The 12268-nt window shown below is 30.2% G+C and overlaps 1 protein-coding gene across 1 annotated transcript in view; it reads right to left on the bottom strand.

Moving 5' to 3' along the window:
• The window catches only part of SMARCAD1 (SWI/SNF-related, matrix-associated actin-dependent regulator of chromatin, subfamily a, containing DEAD/H box 1), an 89095-nt gene that overhangs the window by 6663 nt on the left and 70164 nt on the right, over positions 1 to 12268 (bottom strand). The window contains exons 15-22 of the mRNA XM_051966324.1: positions 11149 to 11284; positions 10467 to 10604; positions 9747 to 9842; positions 9540 to 9657; positions 9222 to 9343; positions 4712 to 4900; positions 1503 to 1621; positions 60 to 242 (exon numbers count right to left, since the gene is read on the bottom strand). Of these exons, the coding sequence (XP_051822284.1) occupies positions 60 to 242; positions 1503 to 1621; positions 4712 to 4900; positions 9222 to 9343; positions 9540 to 9657; positions 9747 to 9842; positions 10467 to 10604; positions 11149 to 11284 (1101 nt within the window). The remainder of the gene's footprint in view (positions 1 to 59; positions 243 to 1502; positions 1622 to 4711; positions 4901 to 9221; positions 9344 to 9539; positions 9658 to 9746; positions 9843 to 10466; positions 10605 to 11148; positions 11285 to 12268) is intronic.

Here is a 12268-nt window from a genome sequence, read left to right as displayed (position 1 = left end):
TTGCTAAAGAAGGGGAGGCAAGAAGTCAGAACATAGAGGGGAAAATTCAGTATACTTACTTAGTCTGACCTACTCTGTGGCATCTATCTTCAGCTTGTTTGTCATTATATGGATTACAGTCAATATCATGAAGTATAACAACATTTGCAGAGGTCAAATTTATGCCAAGTCCACCAGCTTTTGTTGATAGAAGAAATATAAAGATATCCATGTCTGTATTGAACTGGTCAATTAGATGAATCCTAAAAAATGAATTCATAAATTTAAGATGTCAAAGAGAATATAAAAAACACGAACTGGAAAAAACTTTGTAAAGTTCTAAAAAAGCAAAATGTTTATAATACTACAAATGAAAAAATATTTTTGCCTGCAATGAATTAGTATATAATATTAAAAAGCCAAAAATAAGCATTTAATACTGTTATGAGCCACAGACAGTAAACTTGCTAGTCAAAAGATTTTGTATCACTTGAAACAAAGGAGGGATAAATAGTTGAGTATGTATGAAGAAACTCAACCCATCTCTGCCCCCCCCCCAAAAAAAAACTCAAAGCATCCATGTGGATTGGTATCATCTTCACATAGTAATATTTGAAGCTTTGCATAGTATTTGTAAAACCTAAAAAAATATGTATTTTAGTAATCAAAACTATAAATTTTACAATCCTTCTGAGCTCCATATCCTATTTTCTCCACTGACTCCTTTCTCCAAATTATATATTTACAAGTTTAAAGTATCTAGCCAGTTCAACTACTCAGAAATAGCATCATAACATTTAACAAAGAGTTGGACAAAGTTTTATCCTCAATGATGATATAACCCCAAGACATTCTCCTTTATTTGTAGATCAAGATATTGCAAGTGGAAGGTATAATCATAATCACAGGGACTTAAAGAAAAGGCAAAGGTAAAGTCCCCATCTGTTAATAATCTTTGGTTGGGTCTTGGTTTTCCTTGTCCAGAATTAATATGTTTCTTGGGTTGCTATTCCAAAGTTTGCATTGTTAAGAAATTTCACTAAGTTCCAGTTTATGTTTTAGTTTTGAGGTAATATATTACTCCACAGGAATTCTTACAAATATATCTCCAATAAGCAAGTGTCCATAAATATGATACTAGTGAAATGCCAATGCCAAAAATATCTATTTAGTAATTACTATTAGAAAAATGACTCAACTTACAGAAAAATATTCTAAGTTCTAGAAATGTCTAGACTACTTCCCATCATGTTTTCTCAAAAAAAGCATTTTAAATGGCATGAACAAAGTTTTAAATTAACAATAACACAAAGACAAGAAATCTGAAATTGTGTTTTTAGTTGCCCTTTTTACCAGAATAGAAATAAGAAAATGCATAATAAATGTTCTAAAGACACTGGAAGATATCAACTGTCAAAGAAATTTTTATGTTTTTAGTTGCAGTTTTTACAAGAATAGAAATAAGGAAATGCCTAATAAATGTTCTAAAGACACTGGAAGAAATCAGTTGTAAAAATGCCAACCTTTCAGAAATTTGAGTCTTTCCATCCAATCTAAGATATCTATGCTGATGGTGTTTTAGAAGAACCTCTAAGATGTCCAGCATCATTGTAAACTGGCTAAATAATACAACCCTGTCACCCTATGAAGAGAAAGCAGACACAAATTAACAAATCAATTAAAATTCTAATTAGCATGTAAAAATTTTCATATCTGGATTTTTACCAGATTTATTTTGCACTTATTTGCATTTGTAAAAAAAAATAATTTTACCAATTATTTATAGTACAAACCTTTTATTCCTAAAGAATGTAACACTAAGCCTAAGCCTATTGGAGTTTTTTCCTCTCCTTCATGGTTAAAAAACAAAAAACTACTTAAGGATTTATTCTCAATTTAACATTTATTGCTAATACAAATGGCTAGGTACTGGGGATAAAAAAAAAAAATCTAGAATTCTGCCATCAAAAAATTCTATCAAAGTTGATCATCTGCAAGCAAAAGTTGAAAGTCAAAAGCAGCAGAGAAAGCAAGGTAAAGTGTTGAGAAAAAACCACCATCAAGTAAAATCGCAAGCTACAAAAAACCCTCCACAAAAATCACCAGCATTTCTCTATATTAACAACTGCAAAAAAGATAGAATAATTTCATTTAAAATAGTTAAAGAAAGAACTAGATGTACAAAAAATATTTATAGCAGCAAGGAATTGGAAACTGAATGGATGTCTATCAATTGGAGAATGATTAAGTTACAGATATGAATACTATTGTTTTATAAGAAAAGATGAGCACAGGTTGATTTTGGAAATGTCTGCAAAGACTCACATGAACTGATGCTGAGTGAAGTAAGCAGAACCAGGACATTGTACATAGTAACAGCAATATTATGCAGATGATCAACTTTGATAGACTTTGCTCTTTTCAGCAAAGCAATGATGCAAGACTTCCAATAGATTTGTGAGAAAATGCCACCCACATCCAGAGAAACAATTATGAAGATTGAAGGCAGAGGAAAGCATACTATTTTCCTTTCTTTCTCATGTTTTTTTTCCTTTTGTTCTTGTTTTTCTTACACAATATGACTAATACAGAAATATGTTTAAAATGTTAAAAAATTTATTGACTTTGCTATTCTCAGCAATATAGTGATCTAGGACTACTCTGAAAGATATTATAAATAATGCTATGCATAACAAAGAACTGACAAATATAAAACATTATTCTACATGTAACTGGGAAAAATAAGAATATAAAATAAAATGATTGTACATGCATAACCTATTTCAGATCACTTGCTGTCTTGGGGAAGTAAGAGAGAAGAGGAGAAAAAAAATATGGAACATAAAAAAACCTTATAATAACGAAGGTTGAAAACTAACTTTAGATGTATTTTGAAAAAATAAAATACTATTTAGTATTTTTTTTTAAATGATGAGCAAGATACTCTTAGAAAAACCTGGCAAGACTTCCATGAGCTGATGTAAAGTAAAACGTACTATATACAAAGTAACAACAATATTGTTGAAGATGATCAGCTATTTTTTTCAGCAATACAATGACCCAAGACAACTCTGAAGGACTTATGATGAAAATTGCTATCCATCCCCTGAAAATTGTGTGTGAATACAGATTGAAACATACTCTTTAAAGCTTTATTTTTCTTGAAGTGTTTTTTTTTTTTTTTTTTTTTTTTTTTTTAAGGGGGAAGAACAGGACTACGTTTTCTTTCACAACATGTTTTTTATGGAAAAAAAGTTTTACATAAAGTATAACTTATATTGAATTGCTTGCATACTCAATGAGGAAGGGTCAGAAGGGTGAAGAGGAAAGAAGTTGGAATTCAGAGTTTTAAAAACATGTTAAAAATTGCTTTTTCATATAACTGGAGAAAAATACTAAATTAAAAAAATAAAATAAAATAACAAAGGATAATATAAAATACTTAGTAGTGTTCCTATATGAAACAACACAAGAGAAATCTAAATAATTGGAATAACAGTAATTATAAGTAGTTAAGGCAAGCTAATATAATAAAAATGACAATACTACCTAAATTAATTTATTCTTCAATGCCATAATAAAAAACTATAAAATATTACTTTATAGAACTTAAATAATAACAAAACTTATCTGGAGAATAAGAGAAAAAGTTACTAAATTTAGCAGCTACAACATTGGCAAATTTTGAAACAACAATTTTAGTTAACTGGTTGCATGCTTGCAACCATGAAAACCGAATAGAAGATAAGAAAGAAAAAATGATGGGGTTTAGTTGCAAAAGGGAGAAGAAAAATAGAACAATAGCTTGAGATCAAATGAAGAATTGGGTCTGCTTTAAAAAAATTTTTTTTTAAATCATTTTCAACACAGGATAGTTCAGAGCATTTATATGAAATAGGAAGACAATAGTAGACAGGGAGAGATTGAAAATGAGAGTGTATAAGAAGAGTTAGCATCTCATTGAATAAAATGAAAGGAAGAGGAATGAATTAAAGATGATTCTCAGGTTTTTGAGCCTGGGTGACTAAAAGGATGGTATTATTTTTTGTTAGCAAGAAGGAGGACCTGGACCTATAGAAATGTTTATAGATTTTCATATCAGTTCATTAATAAAATTACTACAAATGTAATTCACCTTAATAAAAAGAAAAAAGAAAATGAGAATGTGAGAGGAAGAGCACTTGGAAGAAATGGAAGGGGACAAGAGAGGATTTTGGGCAAAAAGTCAAGTGCATATATAAAATTTTCCAAAAAATGAAATCAGGTTACTTCATACCTGATACCTGGTTTTAGCTTCTTAAATCTTACCTTTTTAAATCTTTCTTAAATTATGCCTGTTTTCAGTTACTGAAAAACTATGAAAATTGAATAACTATTTTATATTCTTATCATTTTCAACACACCCATCTTATACTGAAATATTAAGGATTTGATTTTTGCCAACATAATGCAATGAATTATAATGCAGTCCTACTTAAACATAAGATGCCAAGTACATTAAATGTAAAGTTATATAATGGACAAAGTCCCTAGCCTCAAAATAGTAATTTCACCATTTCAATAAAACTGTAAAACTAAAATATAGTAGGAATTTGCAGTAATCAATAACATTCCATTACCTTACAAAAAGTAGCACTCCTAGCAGCTGCAGACTATATTTTTTAAAAAATCAAACTATTAAAAATGAAGGCTTGAGGATAAGGAAATACACAATGACATTTCTGAGTAATACCTTTTCTTTTAATTCAGATAAAATGCATTCTAGTTTCTTGAATTTCCCGGAGTCCAAAATGAGGTCCATGTCTAACATAAAGTCATTAATATGTGCATACTGTTTACAAAGTAAATGTAGTTCAAAGTCTGTCATGACTTCCATGTCTTCAAAAATCAGGTCAGGATTAGCTTCACAATGTGTAGGTTCCTCAAAAGAAAAGAAATTTTATTTTAAAGTGCACTTTACAATATGATCATACAAAACTAATCTCAAAAATTTCCTCAGTCCCTTGAAAAGCAGCATGATGTAGTTAATGGAGTTAAAAGACAGGGGTTCAAATTCTGCCCCTGAAATTGACTAGTTATGTGGCTTTGGGCAAGTCACAACATTGAACCTCAGCTTTGCCATTTGTAAATTAGGAAGTCTGAACTCAATGACTTACAAAGTATGAGGGAACTCTAAATTAATTATAATACATTAATAAAATAATATTAATACTAGTGTACAAGCAAATAAGTACACAGCAGATACTAATTAAATTATACAATATTCTAATGCCACTAATTTAGTAACCTGAATGAGTCACTGATGATACAGAAGTAGAAACTTCAATTGTAATCTATTTATTTGGCCAAGCAATCTTTAATTCTTCAAAGCACAACCCTAAGAAGTAATTTTGCACAGATATAAGCATACTAATCAGTGACCTTTTATATTACTAATGTTAGTAAAAGTTTAAAAGACTACAATTATAAAATAACCATAATCAATTCTATTTCTATCTTCAAACTTGGATGAAAATGAAATGAATAAATGAAATTCTAAACTTGTGAAACATCTCAAAAACACAAAAATACTTTGCAAGTTTGTTTTTTTTAAGTTCAACTGTCTTTGGCAGAAAAAAAAAATAAGATTTAATAAAAGTAACCTTGAGTTAATCACACATTCACTTAACAATTTACATTTTTAAAAACTAAGAGAAGGCAAAATTCATTTCATTTCCATGGCTCCTACTCCTGTAGAAATGTAAAAATAAATAAAATGCCAATAGACATATAGAAACAAACAAAAAAGTATGAATCCAATGAAGTCATACAGTCAACAACTTTCTGCATCAAAGCATGACAATAATCCTTAGTGACATTATAACTAAAAGCAGACAGAGATGAGAATTTTTTAAAATTATTATAGGACTTCTTTTAAAAAGTACAAAATTGAAAGAGAATGCTGACTTTGTAGAAGTGTTTATAAAAGGGGTGTGTGTGTGTGTGTGTGTGTCAGAGAGACAGACATAGATGGACAGACACAGAAAGAAATGACTAATGAAAGAAAAGGATATTTAACAAGAGTAAATAAATCTACCAATCTACCCACAGATACTCAAGAGACCTGGTCATATCTAGTAATGAAAAGAAATTAGGTTATGTGGACAAGCACGTTAGATAATGGAAGTTACTTTAAATAAATACATAAATTATTTCAGATTAAATTCTGCTAATAAACATTTGCCTATTTCTTAGAAATTGGTCCTAAACAGTCAAAGAATAGGAATAATTCTCAAAAGAATGGAAAACTTAATAACTGTGTAAAAATTCAATCAATTTTAAATTTTACTTTATACCCAGCAAATTGGCAAAGACAGAAACTATTTATTAATACTTGCAGGAATTTTTGAAAGACAGATACAGTAATGCACTGCAGATGGATCTGAGAATTAATATAACCATCCTGGAAAACAATTTAGAATTTAAGCAAAATAAAGTGGTTAAAATGTCTATGTCCTTTGTCCTACACTGCTAGGTAGTAAAACACTCAAAGAGGTCACTGACAAAACAACTCTATAGACCTCAAAATAATTACAGTAGCATTGCAATAGCAATAAATTTGAAACTAATACTTATGGACTGCAGAAAAGATGAAGAAATTGTAACACATGACTGTAATGTAGTAATATTGTTCTGTGGGGAACCATAAAAAAAGGGAAGGCAAGGCATGAGCATTTACATAGCATCTATTGTTTCAAGGAACTGTGCTAAGTGTTTCACAAATATTATTTCAATGTTTGCTGATTTTATTTTCTCTTATTTCTTTTAAAATGTTTCTATTATAATAGATGACTTTAGGGAAGAAGTGGGATACATGGAGTAATTAAATGATCACCAAAAAGATTGATAAAAATCTATTAAAATTTTACGGTTGCACATGTGCAAAAATGTGACAGCCCTTTCTGTAGTGGCAAGAAATGGGAAAATGAGTAGATGCTCATCAGTTGGAGAATGGCTGAATAAATTATGGCATATGAATGTTATGGAATAGTGTTCTATAAGAAATGATCAGGAGGATGATTTCAGAAAAGTCTAGAGAAACTTATATGAACTGATGCTAAATGGAATGAGCAGAACTAGGAGAATACTGTATATGGCAACAAGATTATATGATGATCAATTCTGATGGATGTGGCACTTTTCAACAATGAGATGATTCAGATCAATTCCAATGATTTGTGATAAAGAGAACCATCTACACCCAGAGAGAGGACTGTGGGAACTGAGCATGAATCACAACATAGGATTTTCATTCTTAATATTGTTGTTTGCTGGCATTTTGTTTTCCCTCATTTTTTTTTCCTTTTTGGTCTGATTTTTCCTCTGCATCAAGATAATTGTATAAATATGTATATATATATACTGGATTTAACATATATTTTTACCATGTTTAACACATATTGGATTACTTGCCATTTAGGGGAGTGAAATTTGGAACACAAGGTTTTGCAAGGGTCAATGTTGAAAAATTATTCATGCATGTTTTGAAAACAAAAACTTTAATTAAAAAAAATGTTTATGGTTGTTTATGTGATTTAATAGAAAAATTAGAATTCGGGTTACTTTGGCAGAAGCTTTAAGAACCCAGGGTCACTTCTAAATTACAGGGGAAAGGGAAGGGCAGAAAGCAGAATAATGCTTTAATGGTTTACTGGGGTTGGTTTTTTTCTGGTAAATTATATTGGACACTTTTGTGGGGAAATTATTTTTTTCTCAATGTCGTTACATTCAGGAGTATGTGACAACTCCTCCATCTCCTAATTTGGCTTTGTCATTTGCAATCTTGGATTAGAGAAGGCAGGAGAGTACATGCTTCTCTCCATCAATTGAGGGAATTGGATTTGACGAATGCTTTCCAGGATTATTTGGTAACACTTTTGTACTATGTAAGTACTAAATCTAAGCTCTAGGACACAGTTTAAATAAAAGGAACTTACAGAAAATTTGAAGGAAAATTGTGGAAATTAAGTTCATTGACATTCTAAAAATCTGTCACATAGCAAGTATTTCATACTATTTAGAAAGAATAATAGTGAGTAGTGTAATTTTTTCCCAAGACTCATTAGAAATGCACACAGATCTCTTTTACCACATTTAGAGTAATAAATCAGAATAAAACTGAATTCTTAGAAGAGCATTATTATGATTCTATGCAACTTTCTATCTAAGTTATAGAAAATAAATGAGGAAATAGGGCTTGATTCACAAATTTCTGTGAATATAAATCACAAAAATTTGGGAATAAAAAAATTCTTTTTATTTCTTCCTTTACAGAATTTTGTAAAACATTTAAACTTGCAAATGTTTTAAATATATTTTCAACTTCTTGAACATCAATACCTCTGATCAATACAAAACAATTAATCCTTGCTAGTAACCATTATATCAATGCATAAAATATCCTAACATCATTTGTATATGTACCCATCAGAATCTTTTTCTTTCATTCTTTTTGCTGATTGTAATTAGTGCACATTAATAATGTTTCTCAGTTTCATCTTCATAAAGATTTTACAGAACTGCTTTGTATTTCTCATATTTGTTGATTTTTAATTCCATTATAATATAGAAATATTATACTAAAATATCCCAAATGATTTAACAAGGTAATTTTGTATATCTGTGTGTATATACACACACCCATACATGCACATGTACACAAAATACTATGATTATTTTTAAGTTTTTTTGCTATTAATATTCTTTTCCTGTATAGTCCAAATCAATGCCATTTACTGAGTCAATAAGTTTAATTTTTTTAAATTAACTTTTACTGCATACTATCAGAATGCTCTTCAAAAAGATTTTATAAAGCTGGGAATACAATCAGCAATGAATAAGTAGATATAATAACATTGCCAAACACTTAATCTCCTTGTTTTATTTTTTTTTCCAACTTAAGAGGTATACCTTAAAATGTTTGCATTTAACTATTAGTGGGGCTGATTATTATTATTATAATTATTATTACATTACTCGGTGTTGACATGGTTTTCGACTTTCACAGAATTACATGCTATCAGAGCTAAAAGAGAATTTAGAGTATTTCTAATCCAAACAAGGAAATGGAATACCTGAAAAACTAAATGACTTACTTAAGGTCCTATAGTAAACAAATAGAAGATTTGGGATTTGTAGCTTTAGGAAAAGTGCTATAAATTGGAGAGTAAAGAAGATGCATACCATTATCAATTTATTCTTACCTTCAGCATCAGCTGTGACATTACTTTGAGTTTTTCAGCTGTGTAATATTGACGATGTAATAAAGGGTGATTGGCCATTTTTCTTAGTTGCATCATCACATTGCCCATTTCTGAACTTTTCTCTGCAAGCCAGAAAGTACATACTAAGATTTTAAGTCTAATTATTATTTTAAATGATAGTAAATAACTTGATTTTTTAAAAATCCTTTTAGTTTATTAACCTAAAGAACAAAATAAGAGCCACTATGCAACCACACATCCATAAACCAGTACATAAAATATATTGTTATAAAAAATCAGACTATAATCAGTTTATACCCATGCCATTGATGGATTTCTTCATTTTGTTAAAAAGACCAAAGTACAACTGTTCCTGTTTTTCTGACATTGCACAGAGTTCAACACAGTCTTTTTTGGGAGGTAGCTGCTTTAGGACCTAAGAAAATAAAATAGGATATGTTGGTCTCCTAGTTTAAATAAAACAAAATATAATACTGCTAAACAAAACACACAGGAAAAGATTACCTCTTCTTTTACTCTTCTCAGAATAAATGGCTTTATAATTTGCTTAGCATGTGCTATTCTCTCCTTTTCATATATACTTTGTTCTTCAGCTGATTTCTAATGGAAGAAAAAAATCAAAACTTAGAAAATCTCAACAATACAGATGATTTATTTTTGTAAGCATTCAAACTTAGATACTGGTCTCTTGCTTCTCTTACACGTCCATTCTAAAAGGGCCTCCCCTCACTCCAAATATTCCAAACTGATCCCAGGCAAGATGTAATTGTTAGATTATAATATGCTGCTTAAAGAAGAACTGGCTAAATACTGTAGTTTAAACTTTTGAGCACTTAATATTTTAGGAACTATAAGCAATTGTTATTTCTGTTTATATTTTATATACATATATATATTTCTGTTTGAAATATATGTGCCAATTTGGCATTTTTCTTCTGCATAAATTAACATAACATAACATAACATTTCTGCATAAATTAATCATAAATTAACAGTCCAGTTTTTCCACCAATAACCAATTCTAAATGGTTTAAGATTTCCCCTGAACAAACAAAAACTAAAAGGCATAAGGAATGAAAACTGGTTGTGTGTGTGTGTGTGTGTGTGAGAGAGAGAGAGAGAGAGAGAGAGTGTGTGTGCGTGTGTGAAAGAGAGAGAGAGACCCAGAGTGAGAGAAAGAGAAAAAGTTAGAGAGAATGGGAGGGAGAGGTGTTCTCTGCTTACTGCTTTGGAAGAGAACATTCTTCTGATTTCACTGGTGCTACTACTGAACATATGAGGCATCACAAAATTCAACAGAGACATGAGTTCCAATAGATTGTTCTGAACAGGAGTGCCTGTAAGTAGCAGGCGATTCTTTGCCTATGACAAAGAAAGAAAAATATAAATTAATATTTAAACACGTGCATGTATGCACAAACATTCCCCTTTCACCAACATCTCATGAATAAATATGGCCAGTAATTTGTTCCAGGAGAGATGGCTGAGAAACATATTTGCAACTTCCTCACTTTGCTGAGGAAAATGAGGTCAAATGATAAATAACTTATCCATGGTTATACAACTAATTAGCAGTATGGCCAGTTTGAAAATTCCATACTCTAGCCTCTTTGACCAGTAGCTTTTTTCCATAACATGTAACTTTCCTTTTATGATAAAAGGAGTCAGAATATAGAAGTCATTCAGATCAACATTTCATGTCTAAACTTGTTCTACATTCAAGCTGACTATGAGAAATTTCCATCTTTACCTCTTTTTTCCAAGGAGGTATGACACTCCTGCCATGTTGAGGGAAGAGGTTTTATACTTGATGTTCTTATGGTATGTCTAATATAACAGGTTATACATTTGATTTGCAAGTTTTAAAAATTTGTAATTTATTAAGAACAGAAAAGGAATTACATACGTTAATGGTCATGAGGTGCTGGTAGCGCACAGAACCCATATTTTTCAACATGTGGCCCTCATCGAAGATTGCATAGTTAAGTTTCAGCCGTCGAAATAGACTGCGGTCATCTGAACTGCTGATTGCACAATTGTACCTATTTATTACAAATGAAAATTGCAGGACAGTGTTCTAAGAGTTTAGACAATCCAGATATCTATAAATTTCATAAAACATTTCATCCAAAAGGAAGTACTGACTTGCATTAATTAGGGGGAAAAAAGGAATGTGGAGGATTCCCCTCAGAAATAACTACGATAAAGATAAAAACTACTAATCAAAGAATAAAAGAGGAAAAAGAAAATTGTAGATGCATAACTTGTTCAATAATGCTTCAAGCTATAGCTATGATAGTTAGTCTGAAAGGGAAAAAAAAAATTAAGGACTTTCCTTAGACAACTTAAAGGTTTTATTTGACAGTTAAGGACAGTTCTGTATTTTTGTGATAAAATTAAATTGGGGAGGGGGAGAGGTTGAAATATCTATTTCTATTATCTATAATTTTTAAATTACATGGTATTCAAAACAAAATAAAACAACCCCCTCCCCTCCTGAAAATGGGAATCCACTGCTGTAGAATCAGCTTAGAAAATGACTTCTTGTTTTTTCCTGAGGACAAACTGAAAGGGAATTATGTCAAAAATTTTGACAGAATTTAGGAAGAGAACATTTTTTACTAATTAGAAAAGTTTGTCAGAAATGACAAAATATTTTTTATAATAAATCTGACTATAACTGTTAAAAAAGTGAGCTTTAACCAAACATGAAAATATATATAGCTGGGCACTAGGTGATGAAATAAATTAACACATCAAAATTGCAAGAAATAGTTAAGCTAAATAAAATATTCAATATTTAGTTAACAAAAGATAGAAGCCTCAAATACTACATAAGACAACTAACATCCAACAAACAATTTACTAAAAGCCTAGTTTTACACTAGTGTGCCAGATATTATCTATTAATATCATTAAGAGAAATATTTTTAGCATGTTAAATTGAAAGAGTTCATGAAAAACCAGATAGAAATCAATGAAAAAAGGTATATATTTAATAACCACATGGTTGCTTTGTAATTCCT

The sequence above is a fragment of the Antechinus flavipes genome, chromosome 6 (assembly GCF_016432865.1).
Source record: "Antechinus flavipes isolate AdamAnt ecotype Samford, QLD, Australia chromosome 6, AdamAnt_v2, whole genome shotgun sequence".
Classification (NCBI taxonomy): domain Eukaryota; kingdom Metazoa; phylum Chordata; class Mammalia; order Dasyuromorphia; family Dasyuridae; genus Antechinus; species Antechinus flavipes.
The sequence above is the reverse complement of the archived record's forward strand: the minus strand, read 5'-3'. Positions and strand labels throughout refer to the sequence as shown.